At 39.6% G+C, this 21740-nt stretch overlaps 1 protein-coding gene across 1 annotated transcript in view; it reads left to right on the forward strand.

Moving 5' to 3' along the window:
- FAM135B (family with sequence similarity 135 member B) overlaps positions 1-21740 on the forward strand; it is a 157391-nt gene that overhangs the window by 67495 nt on the left and 68156 nt on the right. Inside the window, exons 3-5 of the mRNA XM_009285085.1 lie at positions 7909-8048; positions 14985-15055; positions 16947-17120. Coding sequence (XP_009283360.1) covers positions 7909-8048; positions 14985-15055; positions 16947-17120 — 385 coding nt within the window. The remainder of the gene's footprint in view (positions 1-7908; positions 8049-14984; positions 15056-16946; positions 17121-21740) is intronic.

The raw sequence follows: 21740 nt of genomic DNA on the forward strand, positions 1-21740 counted from the left end.
CCCTCCCTTTAATCCTGACCCACAGGCTCTTGGTCGTCTACTCATCCATCCCCAGGCAGAGCTCCATGCACTCCAGCTGGTCATTGACATAGAGGGTGACACCCCCTCCTCATCTCCCCTGCCTGTCCTTCCTAAAGAGCCTGTATCCCTCCATCCCAACACTCCAATCATAGGAGCCATCCTACCACGTCTCCCTGACGCCGATAAGGTCGTAGCCCTGCAGGCGTGCACACATTTATTCCCCATGTTTATTCCTCATGTTATCTTCTTATTTATTCCCCATGTCATGTGCATTTGCATAAAGGCATTTAAGTTGGGCCCCCGATGAAGCTGCCTTACTGGCTGGAGTTCCTTTGTGCTGTTCTTCAGGCGCTCTCCTGCTGACCTGTGTTCCTTCTCCAGGCTCTGGACATCTATTGCTGGCCCTGGCATCAAACTGGTAGGAGTGGGATGGATTGAGGTTCCCCTCCCCCGGCATCTCTAGTTTTAGTATGGCCTGCAGGTGTTTAGAATTTTGGCAATAGTAGAAGAAACTGGATGACAAGGAAACTTAGAAATTAGAAAATTCATACTTATTTTGTAGGGACTCTAGACAAGAACCAACTCTCTTTGTGAGGCTAGTCAGAATTTCAGATGCTGAAGACCAAGAGACAGGACAGCCCAAAATGTGTGTCTAGATCAGTGAGGGAGGTAGTCATCCACTAGATAGATTTCGGTTATTTTTATGGCAGTACCAACCAGGACGATGTGTGCTGTAGACATCACTCAGACTACAGGTAGGTGGCAACAGCTAGTCCAGACTGAGATTTTAAAGGCGATACTGTCTATACCCATTTATTATTGCCCTCCCTGTTCACTTATGTTAATAGACTATGTGATTGCTTCCAATTTGCTTCAGGGCAAGGACATCTAGCTCAGTTTCAACTGCCTTCTGTTGTGATTTACCAACAGTTGACTTTCCACTGAAGCAGATTAGGAAAGATCACATGAACCACTGACACAACATGTCTGCGTGGGTACTAACATAAGGTTTGTGGGTAGGAAGATTTGAAAACGCTCACAGCTCTTTCTCAAATGAGTGTGTTGCAATGCCCTTCATCTGTCTGTGCACGAGTGGCCTGGGAGAACCAACCCATCGACGTTTAAAAGTATCATGTCTCTGAGATTTTCTTGTGTGGGAACCCAAGTATAGAGACTATGATATGCTTCTTGTGGCTCTGAATTAATCTGAAATACAAATTTTTAAGTGTACACTGTTGCTTATAAAGAAATATTTACAGTAAAGCTCTATTTACAACTGTAGCTTCTTGATTTCCCTGCGTTGTTGAAGAGCATCTCTTTCATGAAAGCAAAACTTAGCAGAACCCTGCTTTTCAATTTATCTGAAAAGCAGCATAATAATAATGCATTCTCAGACAGCAAGAGAGATTCAAGAAGTTGCCAGCAATTGAGTAATTATCTTGTTTCCAGTGCTATAGTCGTAAAGGCATCAAAGAGGCTAGATCTGAAGTTAGATCTGTTTTCCATATGGATTTTTTCCTGACTGTATAAGCACTCCCTGTTCATTTTAGACCTCTCACGCATTGCTCAATAAACCATAGAGACATAATTCTGGAGAAAGCAGGATGTAAACCTGAATTCATCTTTCTAAAAGGCCATATTCCCCGGAGTTATAATTTTATATTTAGAATAAAAAAAATATGACTTTCTTTGTCATTTCCTCCTTCCTTATTTTGAAAAAAGTAGTAATTAATCTTACTTCTCTGGGCTACTGAATAGAGGACAGAGTCAGGGTAAATCCTATCTCTGCTCTTTCTTTGTCAAACCCAGAAATTGAAGTATACTAAAAGCAGAGGTAATGGAAGGGTATAAGTATATATACTTATATATATTTTGTTGTAATTTTGCTGTAATTCTCAGCAAAGCTGTAGTCAAGTCCTACAAGTTTAATAGAAAAGTTGCATAGGAGAAAATTTGCTGTGAAAGAGGTTTTAATGTGTTTCCTCTGGAGAACACAGTTTTTCACATTTCATTTAGGTCTTGTGCTTCTTGTTGTGTAGGGAAATCTAACATTATTTAGTCTTAGCAAGGTAGTCAATTTTAAAATAAACCAAGGACCTAATTCCAAGGATTTCTTCATGCTTCTGGTACCTGTTGGAAGCAGAGTTGAAAATTTGCTGTGAAAGAGGTTTTAATGTGTTTCCTCTGGAGAACACAGTTTTTCACATTTCATTTAGGTCTTGTGCTTCTTGTTGTGTAGGGAAATCTAACATTATTTAGTCTTAGCAAGGTAGTCAATTTTAAAATAAACCAAGGACCTAATTCCAAGGATTTCTTCATGCTTCTGGTACCTGTTGGAAGCAGAGTTAAAAAGTAATGCAAAGTGATGTAATGATGATCATGCTTGCTGTGCATGGTCTCTGTAGTACTACAACTGAGAACCTCTTCCTTTCTAACTGTGTTTTTTTCTTCAGAAACTCTCTAAAACATACTGCCTTTCACTCATGGCTTTGAAGGTACCCTCCTATCATAAGAACATTACCTCATGCAAGAGTTCTGAGTTAGGGTCTGTGTGATTAGGCATTTACATGTTTTAAAGCCCTGAAAAATAAATACAAACAAAACTCCAGCATTTCTCAAAGGTCAGATTATACCAATGCTCTTGGGCAAATCTGGGTCTCAGACCGGGACGCCTACCATCCTTGAAAAGGTCTGTTGGTTAACATTTATTCCAGTTTTCTTTGGCAGTTATGGACATCAGGAGGAAGCATAATCGAAAATGTAATTATGGAAAGAATCTAGCTGTTGAGATTGGAGCATGCTAATCACTTACACGCCAAACAGATTTCAGAGGCATAAAAAACAACCAATCCTATTGCTTTGCAAACAGCAAGGGTTCATATGACTTAGGTGGCTCTGGGGAAATCATTCATCATCAAGTCTCAGCTACACCAAGACATTGCCATTTCAAAGTATCTCCTTGACAGAAATCAGAGGTTGAGATATGCGCGTGTCATTGTCAGTTCCCTCTGCCCAGGTGAATTCATTGTTTATTTGCTCTATGGAAACGTTATTGACATAGAACAACTATGAAATTTCTCAAACCATTTTTACGTTTTTTAAAAAAAAAGTGAGTAAAGGATGGTTCAAATAAAGGAGATTCAAAGGGAAGAAGGGAGATAATTTAGGCATAGTGAAAGCAGAGGAAGGATGCTATAAAAGCTCAGAGTTGAAAAATGAAGAAAGTGGGATACCTGGAGAGGGCAATTGGGATAATTGGTGTGTGTATGAGGATCTTAGAAAAGTCAGGGGAACAGTTCTGACCCACAGAATATTATCAACATTTTTGATTACTTTTCCCTAGAAATGTCTTCCTCTCCTCACATGAACAGAAGTGGTGTGAGGGTGTTGCTGGGGGAAATAACACAAATGAGAACATTTGAAAAGCAGGAGAACTCAGGTCCCTGTCACAGCTTTGCACCAGCTGAGGGATGCTGCCAGTCTGGCCAGGCAATACTTTCAGCTGATGTACCAGTGGGTCCTTCAAGTAGAAGGGCAAGATACTCTGGCATATCACACCCCTTCAAAACACAAATAGAGTAGCACATTAATCAACTACAGTTGGCTTCATTATCAACTTTATCAAATTATACCTACTACCACAGCAAAGCTATGGTTAAGAGAGTTTGACCAGATGTCATATGTCTCTGTAGGGGACTATGGTTTCTGGTGGTGTCCTTCAGGTTCCAGTGCTTTTTCTTGAAGGTGTTGAATCGGATTTTCTTACACGTTGCTTAGTTCTTTCTACTTTCCTATCCCAACTGTCATTATATGCTCTGAGGCATTATGCAAAACTATTCTATTCTATTCTATTCTATTCTATTCTATTCTATTCTATTCTATTCTATTCTATTCTATTCTATTCTATTCTATATTCTATTCTATTCCATCCCATTCCATTCTTCAGGGGCTTTTGCACATCTGCCACAGACACCCACCACCACCACTCCAGCGCCCTCCTACTGGCAGTGGGCATCAGAACAATATAGTTTCTATTCTCACTAAATTAGGCTGAAGATAAGTAACAAATTTTACAGGTCACCTATCCATCAGTTCCCTCCTTGTAAGATTATCTGGACAGATATTTTCAGGGGCCTCCAGGATCTAAACAACAAAGCCTCTCTCTGATTCTTTAAAGGGATCAATAATTTCTGTATGACGTGCTGCAATAACATTTAGAAATCTCCGTCTATAGAAACTTCCAGATGGGAAGATTAGGTAGACTAGAGTGTACCTGGGGGAGCTTGGTAAATTGGATATGGAGACAGTGGGAAAGCGGGACAGGATATATTGACTGGTCTGTACAGGTAGCCTATGCTATGTGTATGAAGTGTGCACAACTGCAAAGAGCCTTTTTTCCCTTCCTTTTTTTAAAATGCCATTACTCAGTAGTCTGTAAAGGGATTGCTAGGGGTGGTAGCCTGATGGCAGCATATTTCCTGTGGAAAGAATTGAAAGAGAGAGATGCATCAACAGGCTTTTCTCATTCTCTTAAATGAATGGTTGTGGAGCACAACTGTCCTGTTCATGCTTGCGATGGTTCTTACAGCCCTGAGAGCTCTTTCACTTTCCAGATAATTTGAAGACCTATTCAACCCAGAGAAGATAAGCAGTAAATGGAATAGCCACTTAGGAACAGGAGACAGGGAAATAGGATTCCTTCTAGCTTAAGGGACACTGCAAGTGTCACAAATAAGTCTCTTAACAAGGAAATTTACTGAGCAAAAGCTCATTACCAGAAAATTAGACTTTCCTTGTTGAGTTCACCAAAGCTCAAGCCTTTGAAACTGTGGAATTAAGAGCTAAATGCAGGTCAATACAGTCTTAGCTCCAGTTCTCACCAGGGAGTGAGAGCTCCCAGCAGTTTCCACACACTATGTCTGTCTTCCTTGGACTGCATGTGCCTGCTAAGCAGTGCAGGCATAGCTCAGAGCTGTTTGAGTAACTGAGGTTATGCTAGAAAGAGATTTGGGACAGCCTATAGTTTCAAGCTTCTCTCTCACACCATCCCGTGCTTTGTGCCAAGGGACAGAGGTGCTTGTGTCAACACAGGGGTAGATCTGCAATGTCTTCTGCCAGCATCCCTCTCTGAACAACGTCAGCTGTGGCAAATGTCAACCTTATTGCCACTGTCTGTTAGCAGACAAGTCTGTGGGTTTAGAGAGACATGCATTGCTGTCAGCATTTCTAAGACATCTTCATGCTACCAAGCGCTCCTCTGAGAAAACTCCTGCCACAGCCTTATGTCATGCTTTAGGAGAGAAGAAAGCAGGCTGTGGCCATTGAAATAGGCAGGGATGGGTTGTGTTTAGGAGATGATCAGGCACTCACGTGCTGTAGTTCTCTGCCAGATCTCTGCAAAGGTAGATCTCTCTGCTTAAAACTGAGCAATTTTTGGCCCTGTAGCATCATATTCACTCACACTGATTTGAGACAACCCTAAGCATTGTAGCATGTCTTTGACTTTGACCTTTCCAACAAGGGAAATGACTGTTTATGCCACCTTGCAAATCTAGCTCCTAAAGCAATTACACACTAGGAGTGGTCTGCGCAGGAGTGTGTTTGAAAAGAAAATGACATTAAACTTTCCATCCTAGAAGAGTACCAGTATATCAATATCCAAATCAAATAACATAAAGCTTCCTTTGTCTGCCAGCTAGGAATAAGAAAGCATTATACCTCTAATATGATTTTTGCAGTGTCTCTAATATGATGAGGTTTAAGTTAAAATAAATATGACTGCATGCTTTTGAAGAGCTAATCAGGCTGAAACATTCTAGCCTAACTGGTGTAGCACAAGGAAATAAATGTGTATTTATCTAGGCTGCCTGGACTTATGCATAACTGTTGTGCAGGATATGTGATGGGAAGACAACAGCAGGGTGAAACACTTAGGCTCTTCCCTTGTGTGCTTGGTAAAAGTCAGTAATAGGAAAATGGTTTGAATGCAGTCTGGATGACAGCCCTATGGTCCTGCTAATTAATTAGCTCAAGTCTTATTGGTCTTATTGGTATTTAATTAACTCTTCCCCCTGCCCCATGTGATTTTTTTTTTTTTTTTTTTGAGAAGGTGCTTCTTTGTCTGCACTATTCCAGTTCCAGCAGACCGGCGCCACAAAAACTAATCATTATAATGACAAAGCTCCATCCACTTGTCTACCAGGGCCTTTAGTACGTTTTTTAGTACTTTTTTTTTTTAAAGTACTTTCTCTTCTTTTATTTTTTTTTCCCCTAAGCACACTTTACTTCAGGAAATCTTTAGTCCTCTGTCAGTCTCAACTCACTGACTTCTGATTGCAAATTATGCACGATTCTTGCACTGAAAAACAAAGCGGTACCTTTAGCACAACAGAATAGACCTGTCCTGATTTGAAACTCTTGACAAACCAGCAGTCTCTAAGACTTTCTGACCTGGACTTTTATCTTACCACAGCTCATGGACTCAAAACAATTTTGCAAAGGCCCAAATTCCTGGAAGTACCTTCTGAAAAACTATTATTCTTTGTAAAAAGAACGTGCCTGCTGGCTTCTTGATGATGATCACAGATCTATCTCTCTTTGAAGGACTGATACTGGTACACCTTTTTAAAGCACATCTTGTCAGAAGAGTTCCAAAATACCATTTGCTAAAAGACTATATTTCAAAAGCTCAGATTCCTACAGCACTGAATGCTGGAAAGGAACAAAATTGGTTCTCAGTAAATTTTGCAAGAAGTTGTTGCTCAGGTGTTACGGAAGTAGAATTAGCAGGGGATTCTGATTAATAGCCAAGACACAACTTGAAAGTACCTAACTCTGGTGCCCAGTTGTTCATTAAATAGTCACACAGGCGTCACAGACTCCTCTAGAAGGAATTCGTTGTAGTAAATAGTGTTGCCTTGAATGTGGGTTTGTACAGCTAAGCAAGTCACACTGTTTTCCTGTTAGTGAAAGAAGAATTACTCAATAAGTAGTGGACTTCAAGCAAAAAATTACCTCAATCTAAAGCATGCAGGTTTTTTTTGTTAGATGAAGGATGTCTTAAATTCCATAGGCTCCACTGTAACCAAAACAAAAAACATACACTGGAGGCACCTAAAAGTTAGAAAGGACAAATCCCACCTGAGTTTATGTGAAGTTCATTTATGATGGTGTGATACATCAGCACACAGATGAAGCTACTGACTGTCTGAATTCAATGTGGAGAAGCTTAGGGTTTTGGTTCTTGAGTTCCTCAGATTAATCCCAATTGTATTGGCCAACTTGGCTGCGCTCACATGGGTCAAGGGCCTGAAGGATTACACAGGACTTTTGGCAACTTGAAAAAATGGCTGGTTTTTTTCTTTTTCTGTATTTTACCTTAAGATGCCTCTGCACTTCCAGGCTCTACATTTGAGATCTGGTATTGGCTATTGTCCCCCCTCCCAGGTAGCAACTTCTGGGACCGCCAGAGGTGACAAGAAAACTCCCTCTTCTGAAAGGTGCCCATTGCAGATAAAAGATGACATTTCACAGGTGAACACCCACAGTCCTCATGGTGCTGGGTAGCAAACCTCCCTAGAAGACATTTGATGCTTTAGCTTTCATTACACATAAAGTTAATAGGCTAAGTGCTGTCACAGGGTCAGCTATTCTCATTTTGAAATCCAGCCTGCCTACAGTTTAACATTTATTTTCGTTAAATACCATGTTTGGGAACCTGCAACCCACAATAACAATCTGCTCCATTACCATTAATTACTGTGAATGCAAGTGTTTAATTACAAGTACTAATAAAACTGGCCTAGATAATCCTGAAGTGAAAGCGTAGGAGAAAAAAATAATCTCCCTGCAGAAATCACACCAGGAGTCTGTCTGTGTTTTGTGCAGGTGATTCCAGCCTTTGCTCAGCCTGTGTTCATGAAAACAACGTTTACAGCAGAATATTTCAGATTTTGTACAGAAACGAAGAGATCATTCTTAATGAGTCAATGAACTTCAGAGTGCACCTGCTTCTGGATGGCGAAAGGGTGAGTTGTCTTGGGATGCACATAAAAACCAGGAGGGCTGGGATTCCTCTTACCTAACCTTAGGTGTCCATTGCACAGATATCTCCACTTGAGAAGTTGTTGTGGGGTCCCTGTGCTGTCACAGGTCTTATCAATGTAGCTGAGGGAGGGAAAGGCATGATTTATCTGACCAAATACCAGCATCTGCATTAGAAGGAGAGTGACCTTCCTGTACCCATCATTACCTATGCTCACAAGGGTGCATGGGGTGATTTGTTTATTTGTAATGCCAACACTATAAACATCTGCGTTAGGTTAGGTAGACCCTATGCACTGTGCCTGTTATGAAGAGTAGTCTACACCTTGACTTTCCAGTGGAATAAGATGTTGACATATACTGGTAAATCAGTATATCAGAAACTCAAGTGTATCAACCATAATTTGTCATTTGTGCACTAGGTCACTCATTGTACATATCTGTGTAGATCAACCTCACCTGAGAAAATTGGGAATCTTCTGCATCTTGCTAGGACCAGCTTCTACTCCTACCATCCATTACTGCTATCTTCTCCTCCTCCTCTCTCCTTGTGACTGGTTTTTGCTACAGTCCCTTTGCACCACTCAGAGGTCTCCTCACCCTTCTCCTTAGTGCTCCTGATTGCAGGAGTGCATGGCAGAGTAGCTGGAGCTTAACCTCCCTATAGTCCATGTATGACCCCTTTGCTTTCCATTGCGTCTCAGCTAGAATGGATTCATACCTAGATCCTGCTCCTCATTTGGCATCCACTCCTTCAGCCAACATGAGCTGAACCACCCATCTTCTAGGGCACCTTTGACTTCCTCTTATTGATGTGAAATTATTGTCTCCCAATGATGACTCCTGTTTCCAGGAACTACAAGAGAGGAGCAATCTTAGAGTATGGAGAGTACTGTTTTACTGGACTCTTACACAGAAAAGGGAGAAAGTGTCATTGTAGAATGACATTCAGGCCTGGCCCAATGTGTCATCGTTGTGCTTTGCCAGCACAAGGACTGGTACAGAGTACATGGCATTGGTACTTGCTCTCATTGATAATGAGAGACACATGACATCAGCTGTTTTTGCAAAATCAGCATGCCATCAAAATTAGATATGCAGCCAGTGTGAATCAAATGCTGTGTGTTGAACTTTGGCCCAGAGATTCTCACTTGTCCTTCCTTGTATAACTTTGCATTTGAGCATGAAGAAATTCAAAATTTCTGTTTTGTCTGATTTCAACCTATATATACATGGGTTATATCTAGATCTAAATTAAAACAGCTGGAGAACCTAATTTAAGCTCATTTCACATGCTTCCCTTTCCCTCCCACTTTTTTTTTTTGTGTTTTGGTTTGGTTTGTTGGGTTTTTTTGACAGTGTCATCAATTTATTCCTCCCTAGAGTTGTTGTTTTGTGCTTATATGAAAAATTGCTAAATGCAAGTTTATCAATATTCATTAGGAAAACATTCCAACATGCTTAACTGAATATTAATTTTATCCTTCCTCAGTGGAACATCTCTGATTAAAAGTCCCTCCCTTCAAATTATAACAGTTTCTGCTGTGTTGAGCAGGGATGATTTCTGATTATTTTTGCATTAATATTCAGGAAAGTTGTGCACCTCACAAAATGAAAAAAAAAATCCCACAAGATTCCTCACAGCTAAACCTCATTCTGACGTTTGATGTGCTCTGTGCATTACACTTGTCTTTTCATAGGAGGTCCCTTGGGAAAAAGACAGCTGCCCAATTCTGTACTTACAGAATGGTTTTGCACAGAGAAAACTCCATTATCTCTGTGTGATGAAGTTGCTTTGGGTTTTCAGGGGTGTAGAATAAGAGGATGAACAGGTCTGTTGGCCCCCAATGAGTTGCTGAAGAGACTCTAAAGAATCAAATGCAAAAAATAAAACTTTTTGCGTGTTGAGCAGATTAGCACAATTCACTTCTGCTTAATGCTCCTAGGCCTCTTTTTTCTGCTTTGATGTCTTGCTCTCCACAACTTTACAAATTTGATATAAGTATGGGAAAGACCAAAGTGTGCCACTCCACTAAGCACCATGCTCAGAAGAAACCTACTATATCCACAACTATTGTTCAGGGAAGGTTTTGCATCTCTGTCATGTCATCTCATATGTTGGATGTGTTCCTTGCAATGTGGTGTTGGCAAAACACATAGAGATTTGTAAAGTGTTTTAAATATTATCTCTGTCCATAACTTCTTAACTTATTCAACACACAACAGATGCAAATCCTTTTTGTGCCAATTGTGTGCCGTGGTGAGTTTTTTGGTTGAGAGTGAAGGATCTGTTCACTGCTTTTTCTGTAAATGGAACTTACGATAAATAGACAAAGAAGATAGACTGGGTAATGGAAGTGCTGAGCTCCCATGCTCCATGTAGTTTCTACTGTCAGAGCTGGAATTATCAAATATTATCTCAAGCGAGCAGTATGCTTTCTCCTCATGGTGCTAGGGTAGTTTTGTTGATGGGATAGGTTGCTGGGATAGGCTCAGTACAAAAAAAACCCAAACAACAAAACCCAGTGTGCATGTCCAGATGAGATTATTTGCTACTGTTTTGGTTTTTTTTTTCTTTTTTCTCCCTCCTCTTGCATAACCCTAGATAAGCTTAAATATGGAAATACATCTTTTTTGTCTGGCATTAAATGGAAGAAGCCTCAATTATCTGCCTAGAAGTGGCACTGAGCATACCTTTCACCATATAAATGGTGCTTTAAAACTCTCTGGTTTATTAGATGCCTTTTTCTATATTATCCCAGAATGCAGCATTCTTTGAATTCATAGGAAACAATATTGCAGGGCTGAGGCAGCCTTTAGTGTTACAAAGAAGTCTAATTTATTTTCATAAGCTTTTGCTTTCATTCTTATTGAAGAAGGAGCTCTGCCTCTTTCATCAAGCAATAAAACAGGTAACTTGCTTGCTGGCTCTATTCAGGGACAATTTAGTAGCAGAGAAAGGACAAAGTGAGGCATGCTGGGATATCACAGTATATTAGATTTTGTACTTTCCGGAGAAATTTAAGTGAGATGGGACATCCAGATCATTCAGTCTGACATTCTGGCTAATCGGTTAAATGTTATGGAAGTATATCACAAGAATGCTGGAAACTTCAGTTATTATTATTACCAAAGATGTAAATGTAAACTTGACAAATTAGAATTCAAAACTGAAATGATGCACTTGATTCCAGGCCAGTTCAACAGAAATAGGAGTACTTTGCTTTGTGTATACTTTTTATTGTATAAATACTTTACTTTTTAGAGACAAACACTTTCTATTGTACAGATTCCGAATAGTGTTCAACAAAATGCATTTCCCTGTCAGTGCAGTCCTTTGGCAAGAGAGGCAGAGGTTAGGAAACAGCCTGAACTCTGGACAGCACCTTCTGGAAAACTGTGTGTGCTCACAGACGAATATGGGGTCTTTTTGCACAAGCTATGATGCCCAGGGTGGGAGCACTAAGGGAAATGTAGGCACACCCCAGCAAGGGAGAACAGGATACCGAATTTGCAGACTACTTTCCACAAGACACAAGATGATGTTACAAGAAAATGCAGAGTGATATTAAACTGATGCAAACAATGAAGAATTAATCAAATCAGAAATGACAATTAATTTCAGCCTTGCTTCATTTTCGGGGGGAAAAAAAACAATGAAATGCATGTACTATTTCCAAGAATGTTTTCAAAATTTCTGTTCAGAACTGTCTTTACTTATATTATTTTTGACTAGAGACAAAATCAGTATGTAAAATGCAATAATATTTCCCAGAGGTCAGATGTTCTGAATTTCCTTTACTTTTATTTGGGTGTATGGAATATTACAGAACAGAATAATATTCCTTGTTTAGTATGAATGTATTTCTGCAAACACAGATTTTATTTTTTCTTTCATGAGCTGTGATTTTAGTCATTGACACAGCTCAAAGGTCAAAGCACTTTGTAAAAACCACTGGAAGACACTTCACAGAGTATCTGGGAGAACACTGCTTGGCTTAGCCAGTCAAACACTAATTATATTCCGGAGAAATTTTTCAGACTAATTTCTTAAGTATGTTGGTGTGAAATTTTAAAGCTTTTTTGCGTGGGGGGGGGGTGGGGGGGTGGCAGAAATCTGATAGTCTATCAAACTTTTGCAAAATTATACTGTCTGTAAATGGTAACTGTGGAAAACACTATAATAGTCCCAGTAGTGCTAAAAGAAGCAGCCAATATTTCATTTAAGGACAATACTATTTCATACAGGAGACTGAGGAATTATAGAAATTTCCGTGCCTCTTCTGTATGAGCTATGGAAAGGCCATTTCATTTTTTCCCATGTAAAGGATCTTATGCACCTGTGGTTCTAATAAGTGAAACAAAGTAAAACACAGGAAAGTCCAGCAGGTGTCAAAGCTGTATAGTAACTTGTGTCATGTAATTATTGTACGTAATTCTGTTGTTTCTCAACCTATGCATAAGATTTTTAATAATATTTTCTCATGAAGAGTCCAGTGATTTTTTAACAACTGTCCAATTTTCACTTGTCTTAATATTTACACCTCCAATACACAAAGGAAAACATGTAAACTCTGTAGCGAGAACTGTGATTTGATTTTCTGTGAGTTTTTGCACTATTCTGAGCAGTTTGAATTCAATACAGTTTTGGAATTAAAAATATCCTATATTTGCACCTTAACGCATGACCCCATGCAGTGATGAGTATCTCTAAGTCTCTCAGACATCTGCTCATTGCCTCAAGGTGTTTTGAGCTAGTGTCACTGCCTATTGAACTTGTTTTAAACACAGACTCAGATTTCAGTGACAGTTGCAGGTGCTCAACAGTATTAGGCACAGACCCAAAATTTCATCCCCTCTGTTGGAGGATGAGGTCTGCTTTGTCTGAAGCACTATACCTGAGCTGAATTCCTAGTTTAAATTCAGACTGTAGCTTCGGTAATGATTATTTCCTTTGCAACTGCCAGCAGCTCTGATTTTTAGTGACAACAATTCATTAAAAAAGAAAAAGTCTTTTTTTTCTGAAAGACATACTTCCAGGTGTTTTGAGACAAACACAAAAGAGAAAGCACATTTTCAGAGGCTGGAATTTTCTCCTCACGTCTCTGTGCCTGTGGTCATGCTAGAAGAAATACCATATTACTTCAGAAGGGTTTAAATTTTACAACTTTGATAATTTTGTCAAAGTACAATCGATCCTTGACTCTCAATTTTCTTCCTTCAACAGAAAAAGGCACTCTGTAAATGGAGTTTCACCTTTGGAAAACCTAGCTAAACATGTTTTATGTTATATATTTTATGAATCCTACCTGTCAGAGCAGGCTAGATGCCTCTGACATTGCCTTCAGTGCATTTTTGATATGGTCTGTTGTTAAGAAAGTGCTAATCAGGTGGAGAAAGTGGAATTCATCTTGCCTAACTTAAGTCATACGAAATTCAAGTGTATCTAGACCAATATATTTCTTTAGGCTCTATCTATTGTCAATGGAAAGAGACAGGCGCAAACAGAAATCAATTGTCCTTTTCAGATGTGTACCTCAGGACAAGTCAGCTCACTGTATGCATCTGCTTGTTGCTTTCCACTGACAAAAGACAGAACCTAGATGTCTCACCTCACCTTTTTGTGGCAAAAATTGGGTAAAAAGAAGTATTTATAATACCCTATCCCCAGTGAACAACTCCACTTTTCCACCTGCATTCCTGTGCATCTCCTGTTGTACTCTGGTATACAATAAAGGATGTTTACACTCACAGAAGATGGCTATTTTGGTAATAAAATTAGTGGGGTTTTTATTCATATTTCCATTTAGGTTGATAGAAATAAAAACATACTTTAATGTACTAAACCTACATTGCTGGGGAAGAAAAGACATTCCAAAAGAGTGAAGGAGAAAGTGCTGGGCAGCTTAATCCTTCTTCCATTCTAATTTATTTATTTTAATTGATTATAGTTGCTTTAAATGTGCCAAGGTGGGTTGTGTTATCCAATGTAGTCTTTTCCAGGTGAAGGTAACGTACTGACCGCTTCCTTCATGTACTGTTTCAGAAAATCCAATTAAAGTATTTTATTGACAATAAAAGAAGGGTAATCTTGCTGGTGGGACCTATTAGTTGAAGGTACTAGTGAGCCGGCTTATCATCACACATGATATCTTCAGTGTATTTGGGAAGCTGAATCCTACCATGTATAAACATGCTCAGTACCCTGCAACAAAGTGAACAGTTAAACTTCCGTCAACTGAAGCTTTAAAAACAACAAAAGCCTTTGAATTTTGCAAAGAAAATGGTCTAAATGAGAATCAATTACAAACTTCCTCCATGAATCTGTCAAGGGCCAGAAAGAGTGACTGGGACACAGGAAAACCTCAGCTTGCTGAGAAACAAATTAAAAGTCTGATGATGAGAGATCAGAAATTATCAGAACTATTTGAGCCATTTCTGATTGTTTTAAGCTGTAAATTTTGAACCTTGCATTAGTTACCGGCAGGTAATCAGAAAGATCCATGGCTATTTCTCAACCAAGAAAACCTAGTCCTTGTTCTCATTCAGCTGACAAGATAACCCAAATGAATACTCGCTCAAGGCGGGAGCTTGGCTTCAGAAATACTCCACTGACTCTCAGTGTGCAAAGAGCAAGCATCCAGCAAATGCAGTGCTCTACACACTCTTGTCTGGAGTGATTTTTTTGACGTGACAGGACACCCAGGAGCAGATAACACCTCTGACTGCTCTGGTTCCATCTGACTCCTTCAGCAATTACTTCGACTTGCTGTGGCATTTGCTCCTTTCTGCCACTGTGGTGGAATGCTGCTATTGCTGCATGTTTTTGCCTTTGCTCTTATCAGACAAACCCATCCACCTTTGCCTTCAATGTTGTAGTGCCAATTTATAAAGGTAACCTTGCCTCTCTCTTTTTGTAGGTGGAAGATGCATTGAGTGAGGCAGATTTTCAGCTCAAGTTGGACCTGCACTTTACTGATAGCGAACAACAGTAAGTGCTGTTTTAAAGCTTAATTGGTAATGCAGGCATTTGTTCATTGGGAAATTACTTTCATGAAGTGAGAGTCCTTTGGAAAAAGGGATAGCTTTGATAAGTCTTTCCTTTGCCTCAGTGTTGAAGTCTTTCTGTTTCTCCTCTCTGTATTTGAAGAGTGTCTCATACTCCTCTTTAAAGGAACAACATTTTTTCTCCTTTAAATGTGAGGTTTTCAAAGGCATTAAGTGTTGCTCTATCTCTACTGCTGTTAAAGTCAAAGGGAATATCATCATTGACCTCCATGTGAGCGGGGCCTGTGGTTCAGGAATGAATTTATCTCAGGAGACAATGAAGTATTTTCGGGCTGAAGATGAGTGTATGAACATGCTAAGCACTGTTCTTGTATAAGAACCAAAGCTGTCTCTATATTTTAGGAGGAAAGAGTCTTCCCATTGACTTTGATCTCTTCCCACTGCATTTGATTCCACAATCTTAGGTGAAGTGGGAGTAGCATCCCTTCCTGAGACATAGCAGAAAGTGTGATCCCAGACGTTATTCAGCCTCTGTGAATCACAGAAAACGCTTCCAATGACTTCTGCAGCATTTATGGGGGATGGGAGGGGGTGCAGAGAAATCATCTGAGCTGTGTTTCATGCTAAGACTGTCCCCATGTGATTTTATTCATATCCATAGGGCACATTAACAATTTTCAAGAACATGTTTCCTTTATCTTCAAGATACAAAAAGTGAAAACTTGTTTTCTCAGGCAGGTGGGACTGGACCATCAGTCATCAGCTGTGATGCTGATGGGTCTAGAAGAGAGAAAAAACAAACATTAAGTGATAGCCAAGAATAAAAAGAACTGAAGCTTTCAAGTTATGAAATTGTGCTTTAACACATACATTTAATTTCTGTTATCATCTGAATGATTAATCCCATTTACTATAAACAAGAGCAGTGATTTTTATAAAAGGATGTTCTGCAAATCTCATTGAAAAACTTCTTGGGACTAACCATGCACCACACTCAATCATCTCATCATAGTTTTTCTTAGCTCTGGGAAACAATTGGCTTCAGAAGGGTCTTTAATACTGTAAAACAATTATTCTTTAGAAGTGAGTTTCACTTGCATTGGGAGGATGTGGTTAGGCATGCTCCTGGTTTACGTCTCAGTCTCCTGCCCTATAGGTGACTCAGGTGTCATGTGGTTGACTGCACACTAGGAAAGTTATTCTGGAATAGTTATAATCAAACTCTAAATTAAATTCTTGGGTTTTATTTACTGAAAAAAGGAGAAGCCAGTCCAACTTGTATTGTTTCTCTGCAGTTACTTCACCTACTCTTTTTTTTTTGCCTCTTGCAAAAAGTTTTTTCAGAAGATCAGCTATCTGGAAATACTTTCAGCTCTCTCTGACACAGGACTGCTTCTAACTCTCACAGATTGCCTGAGTTGATTGCTCTTGCACTGAAAATCACAAGTAGTGAGCTGTCCTGGCTATGAACACTCAAATAAGCTGAGCAGTTTGCTAAATGCATTTCCTTCTGCTACTTAGTTCTTGATGTCCCCAGAACTTGTGCATAGGTGGACATTAAGGACAATCACCAGGGGAAACTGGAATTGCATCACATCTATTTTTCTTTCATACAGTATATTTATATATCTCTCTACATCTGTTATTTATTATTTATTTTTGTATGTATATGTATATGTATATATATATTTGTATTTATATTTATGCTAGGCATAAGTACAAGACAAGATACCCATCAGTTATGTAAACACTTATGAAGCTGGGAAGTGATAAAAATTCACCTCAAGCCATCTCCCAGTCTGTTGCTTGTAGCATGTTACAGGCTGTGACAACTCAGGCTTTCACCAACCCTTATAAATCCCTTTCTCTTTCAGGCTGAGAGATGTTCCAGCGATCCCCATGATCAGCAGTCGTACACTGTGTCTCCACTTCCACCCCCGGAGAGGTCTGCACCACCATGTTCCTGTCATGTTTGACTATTTCCACCTGTCAGTGATATCCGTCACGGTGCATGCGTCGCTGGTAGCGTTACACCAGCCTCTGATCAGGTAAAGGACACAGAAATGTCTGTTCAGAGGCAGAGGAGATTCCTCTTCTGAGTTCATTTGTTTATTGTATAGGAGAAGCAGAGACAATAATTCAATTTCAAGTTTTTTTGTCCTGAGCTAGTATTCTGGAGATTGGGGTTTAGAGCCAGCCTCTGACACATGCTCCTTCCCTTGATAAGACACTAGGGGTCTGATCAACAACTAGCAAAATCTTTGTGATGAGGTTCAGAAATTTGGATTAGTCTTGATCTCTCTATTCCCCATCTGTAACATGAGGAAAGTGAAAATTCTCTTATCCTTGGCTGTTTTTCCTCTTTAGTCTAAAAGCAACTTAGAGCATTTACATTTTTTTCCCCTGTTGTTTTGTAAAGCATTTAGGACAGCTGGACTCTAATCTCATCTGTGGCCTCTGTTTATTAGCATAATTCATAACATGGATTGAAAGAGGTATGCATGAGTCAGTACAGGATAAGGCTCCGTTGAATTTTTCCTTTGCAGCATCATCTGATTTAACCGTGCAGCAGTATAATACTAGCTGCCATGGGGTCTAGGTGTGATTTATGTTATCTGATTCATAATGACAAGAAAATAATCCAGAACTCCTTCAAATAAAATAGGACTGGAGGTCAATATCCTCTAATATTTAGAGCAGGCGAGGGGAAGCAAAGGTCTTGCTGGCAATTTACTTTGTGTCCAATCTTGTCATCGTGTGAGATAACGAGTGCTGAGAGGGAGGGAACTCCTTTGGTCCGGAAGCAAAATGCAGTGTTCAGCGTTGTTCAGCTTCCCTTACTCCAGCAAGGCCTTGTTGTTTACCGAATGACCAGGACACTCTTAAGTTTGTCAAATATTGTGCAAAGAGCACTGTGTCAGAAAGAAAAGATGAGCCTGTAGACTCTTTTTTTCTCAGGTTTCGTATTTTGACTTAATACATCTTTGCTTCAGTTCTCCATTTGTATAAAGGCATTGCTTGTACAGGATGCCATAGAGTGAATTAAGATTGTTAGAGGTTGAGTTGTGACAGTGATGCGAGTCGTATTAGTAGATCAGACTGACACATCTGTCTTTTCTTCTGCTGCTGAGATACAGGTAACTGCTGTATCTCTCTTCTGCTATGTGTTGACTTTTTAAATAGTGAATTAGATTGTAACAGACTACTTCTAACCAGATAATTTTGCTCAGATAATTTGCCCATTGTTCTACTATATAAAAGGATGAAAGAACAATAGTTATCAGGCTTAATGACTGTTTTCAATGCTTTGTTATCCTCTAATGAATGGGGCTGCAGAGACTTGTTACTGTTATTAGGCATAAATCTCATGATGAGCAACTGTTCCATAGTCAAATTATTATAGCTTTTAAAATATGATTTTGTGGACATTTATGAACTATACCATATTTTTACTTAATGTAGTGGAATGAAGATTTTTGACAACACAATATAGAGTCTCATTTGCTTAAGGCAGTAAAATAATTTTAAAGTATGATATTGAGGATTTATCTTCGTCTTGATAAATATTCAAAACCTGAAGAATTTTTAGATCATGCATTATCGAAATATAAACCAGGGTGAAGACACTAGTGTAAAAGAAATGCCAGTTCCAAGCATTGTGAAAGAAAACCAGCCAACTGAAACTTATTTGCTCTTCTCCCAGGTCAGAGCTTTCCTGCTTATCACTTATCATTGGAGTTTACTAGGGACATAGAAAAAAAGGTTTAATTGTAAAATCAGATCTTTATTTTTGCTACACAATAGAACCTGAATGACTGGAAAGTCTTTTTTGTCACACTATAGAAAAAATAAACACAAGATAGTTACATTGTCTGGGAAAAATATCTATGCAGTGTTTTCACTCTGTTTTAGTTTGCTACTTGATACTGTCCCATTATAGTACGTACTTTACATGTATATACACATTATTTCTACACATATGTATACACTTAAATGTAAAACAATAACAGTTCTAGACCTGCCTTGAAAATAATGATCTCACGTTGTGTAAAATTGAAATTCACTGCTGTCCTGAAGTTGTCCTGGAAAACAACTTTGCCTGAAGCACAGCTATCTGCTCACATATGCCCTGTGGACTCAGCTTTTCATATTTTGTTAGCTCTGTTGGCAAATTAGATACTCTTCCCCAAAGTCCTTCCCCATTGCCTGTATTTAAACAGTGAAAAGAGTAGGGAAACCAGCAAGACCGATTCAGGCCTTTCCCTGCAGGGTAATATACACCCACAAATAGCTCCTGTTGGGCAAACCTTGCCAGGGTGCCTCCGTTACCTCCTGTTTTTTGACAAGTGAACATTTTGATATTGATGTTTGTTGTGGTTAATAATTCTTATACAATAAATATTACATTAGGTTTGATACTTTGAAGCCCTTGCCTCTTACCAAACTGAGAATGAGTGAAATTCATGTTTCTGGGATCCTCTGCAGAATTCTGAATGGAAATTTTGTGACCTGAAACACTGCTCCCCTCACCTGCGCCTTCCCCTACAATCAAACCTTTCTGCCAGGTACAGCAGGACATTGTCACACCACTGCTTGCAAACCAGAGGGCTGGAGCTGTGCTGTTGCAGACCCCAAGCCCCTCGCCCTCCTGCAGCGACAGCTGCTGTGCAGGTCGGTGGTGTCTGCACTGAATGCTTTTGGCTCAGACCACAGAGCAGTATTTTCAGACTTTTGGGATGTAGGAGAAACAGAGGCAAATCTAGAGCAGGAGTTGGCTGGCACATCTCTCCTAACATCACAGAAATGACAGTTCTTTTTGGAAAGTAAAGGGCTTCCCTCTGGCCCTGGGCCTCCCATTTTGCCCAGGATGACAGAAGATGACCACAGCAAGTTTGTCAAAAGATGAACAGAAAAAGTGAATGATGTTCAGGCTTGAGAGTACTCACCTGCTGAATGCACTGGCCTCCACAAACTGCTTAAATACCTTTTTTATTCCCTTACCTAAGCTCCAGAGGCTAAATGTGAGTAGACAGTTGCAGGAGGAAAGTGAGGAGGAGTTAGGGCTTTTGCACTTGAGTTTTCTGCTTTGTCTTTTGTATAGGTCAGTCTGGTTTCTGGCTTGAGCCATTGACTTCTCCTTTAGCTCCCTGTCACTGGCTTTGCTACTGGTCCAGTCTATAAGTGGAAGCAGCAGTTATTAGCCCAGCATCAGCTGTTAGAAAAGGTGCTTTGCTCCAACGTAGTTCAGACTTCAAGAAATATTTCTACTTTTCCCAAAAGGACACATCCATCTCTATGGCATGCATGTCTACTTAGTCTCAGGCATGCTGCAAGCTCAATGCCTTTCTTATATTGGACTCATTTAGGAGGCAAACAGCAAGAAACATGGTTACCCGCTTCATTAATTCCACAGACCTCTGCACTACTCATTCTCAAGAGGGGTTAGCATATACTACTGTTTATAAGTAAAAATACAACTCGTAAATAATCTCTGAAACAAGTACCCGAATACATAGTTTCACACACACACAAAGTTTCCCACAGTGAATATATTGCCTTATATGTTGTATTTCCTGTTAAGCAGCATGGACAATAGGATCTGATTGGCATGTCTTCTACTGAAAGTTTATCCAGTGACTTCAGATGATTTATACTTTCTTCCCCTGAAAGCTTTCTGGAAATGTAAGAGCTGTGTTTCAGCACCAGACTGCTACTATCTGTACAGACTGGTCTCCCCAAAGCCATGCTTTGTCTGAGGACTGTGCAAAATCCACCTCATTCGATAGCCACAGCATCTGCAGTCTTACTTTGGCTCTTGGGCTTCAGCTGAAAACATTTTCAATCTAAATGAAAAAAAAAAAAACAAGGGGAAAAAAAGCAAGACTTGAAATTGCTGCAAATAAGCACGATCCTTCATCACAGGCAGCTGGCAAACCTGTTTTCTCTTGTTTGCACAAGAAAGGGGTTTAATTTCCTCAGGTTTCTGGATTCTCTTCAACTTTTTGTTCTCTTTCCTATGTTCATACATACTTTCAGGATTTTACTTGTTAATATTGAATTCTTAATTGCCGACATCCAAATCACTGTATGAGAAACAAGAAATCTTGGTGGCATCTGAGATGGGGAAATAATATAATACACATTTTGCAGGTGGAGAAACCGAGACACAGTTACTGAATTTTTCAGTGCCTTGAGCTTGCTCTGCTTTGGGAAGAGGAAACAGAATCAAATGGACACAGGGTATTTAAAGGTTTCAGCCCTGACCTAGTTCTGCTTGGCTCCACTGCACTGAGGAATCAAGCCAACCCTGACCATCCTTGAACAATTTTATCTTGCCTAAATCCTTTTATTCCCAGGCATCCTCCTGTTCCTCAAAAGCACGACTGATATATCTATATGTGATACGCACACTGTACTACCCTGTACACCTTGAATCTGGGTGTGGACTATGCAGGTCAATTTTTCTACAATTGTAAGTGTAGCTGGCACCTACTTATGGGCAGCTTATATCTGAAACTGGCAAAGATGTAATCCTGGGTAGCAAAGTTCATGACATTTTTCCTGCTCTATCTCATTTGCAAATATATTAATCTGTAGAAAGAAAATGGAATATTTATGCAGTAAAGAGCTATTGCTTCCATAACATGTTTAGTAAAAGAATACCGGTT

This window comes from Aptenodytes forsteri, unplaced genomic scaffold (genome assembly GCF_000699145.1).
Source record: "Aptenodytes forsteri isolate BGI_AS27 unplaced genomic scaffold, ASM69914v1 Scaffold182, whole genome shotgun sequence".
Taxonomy (NCBI): domain Eukaryota; kingdom Metazoa; phylum Chordata; class Aves; order Sphenisciformes; family Spheniscidae; genus Aptenodytes; species Aptenodytes forsteri.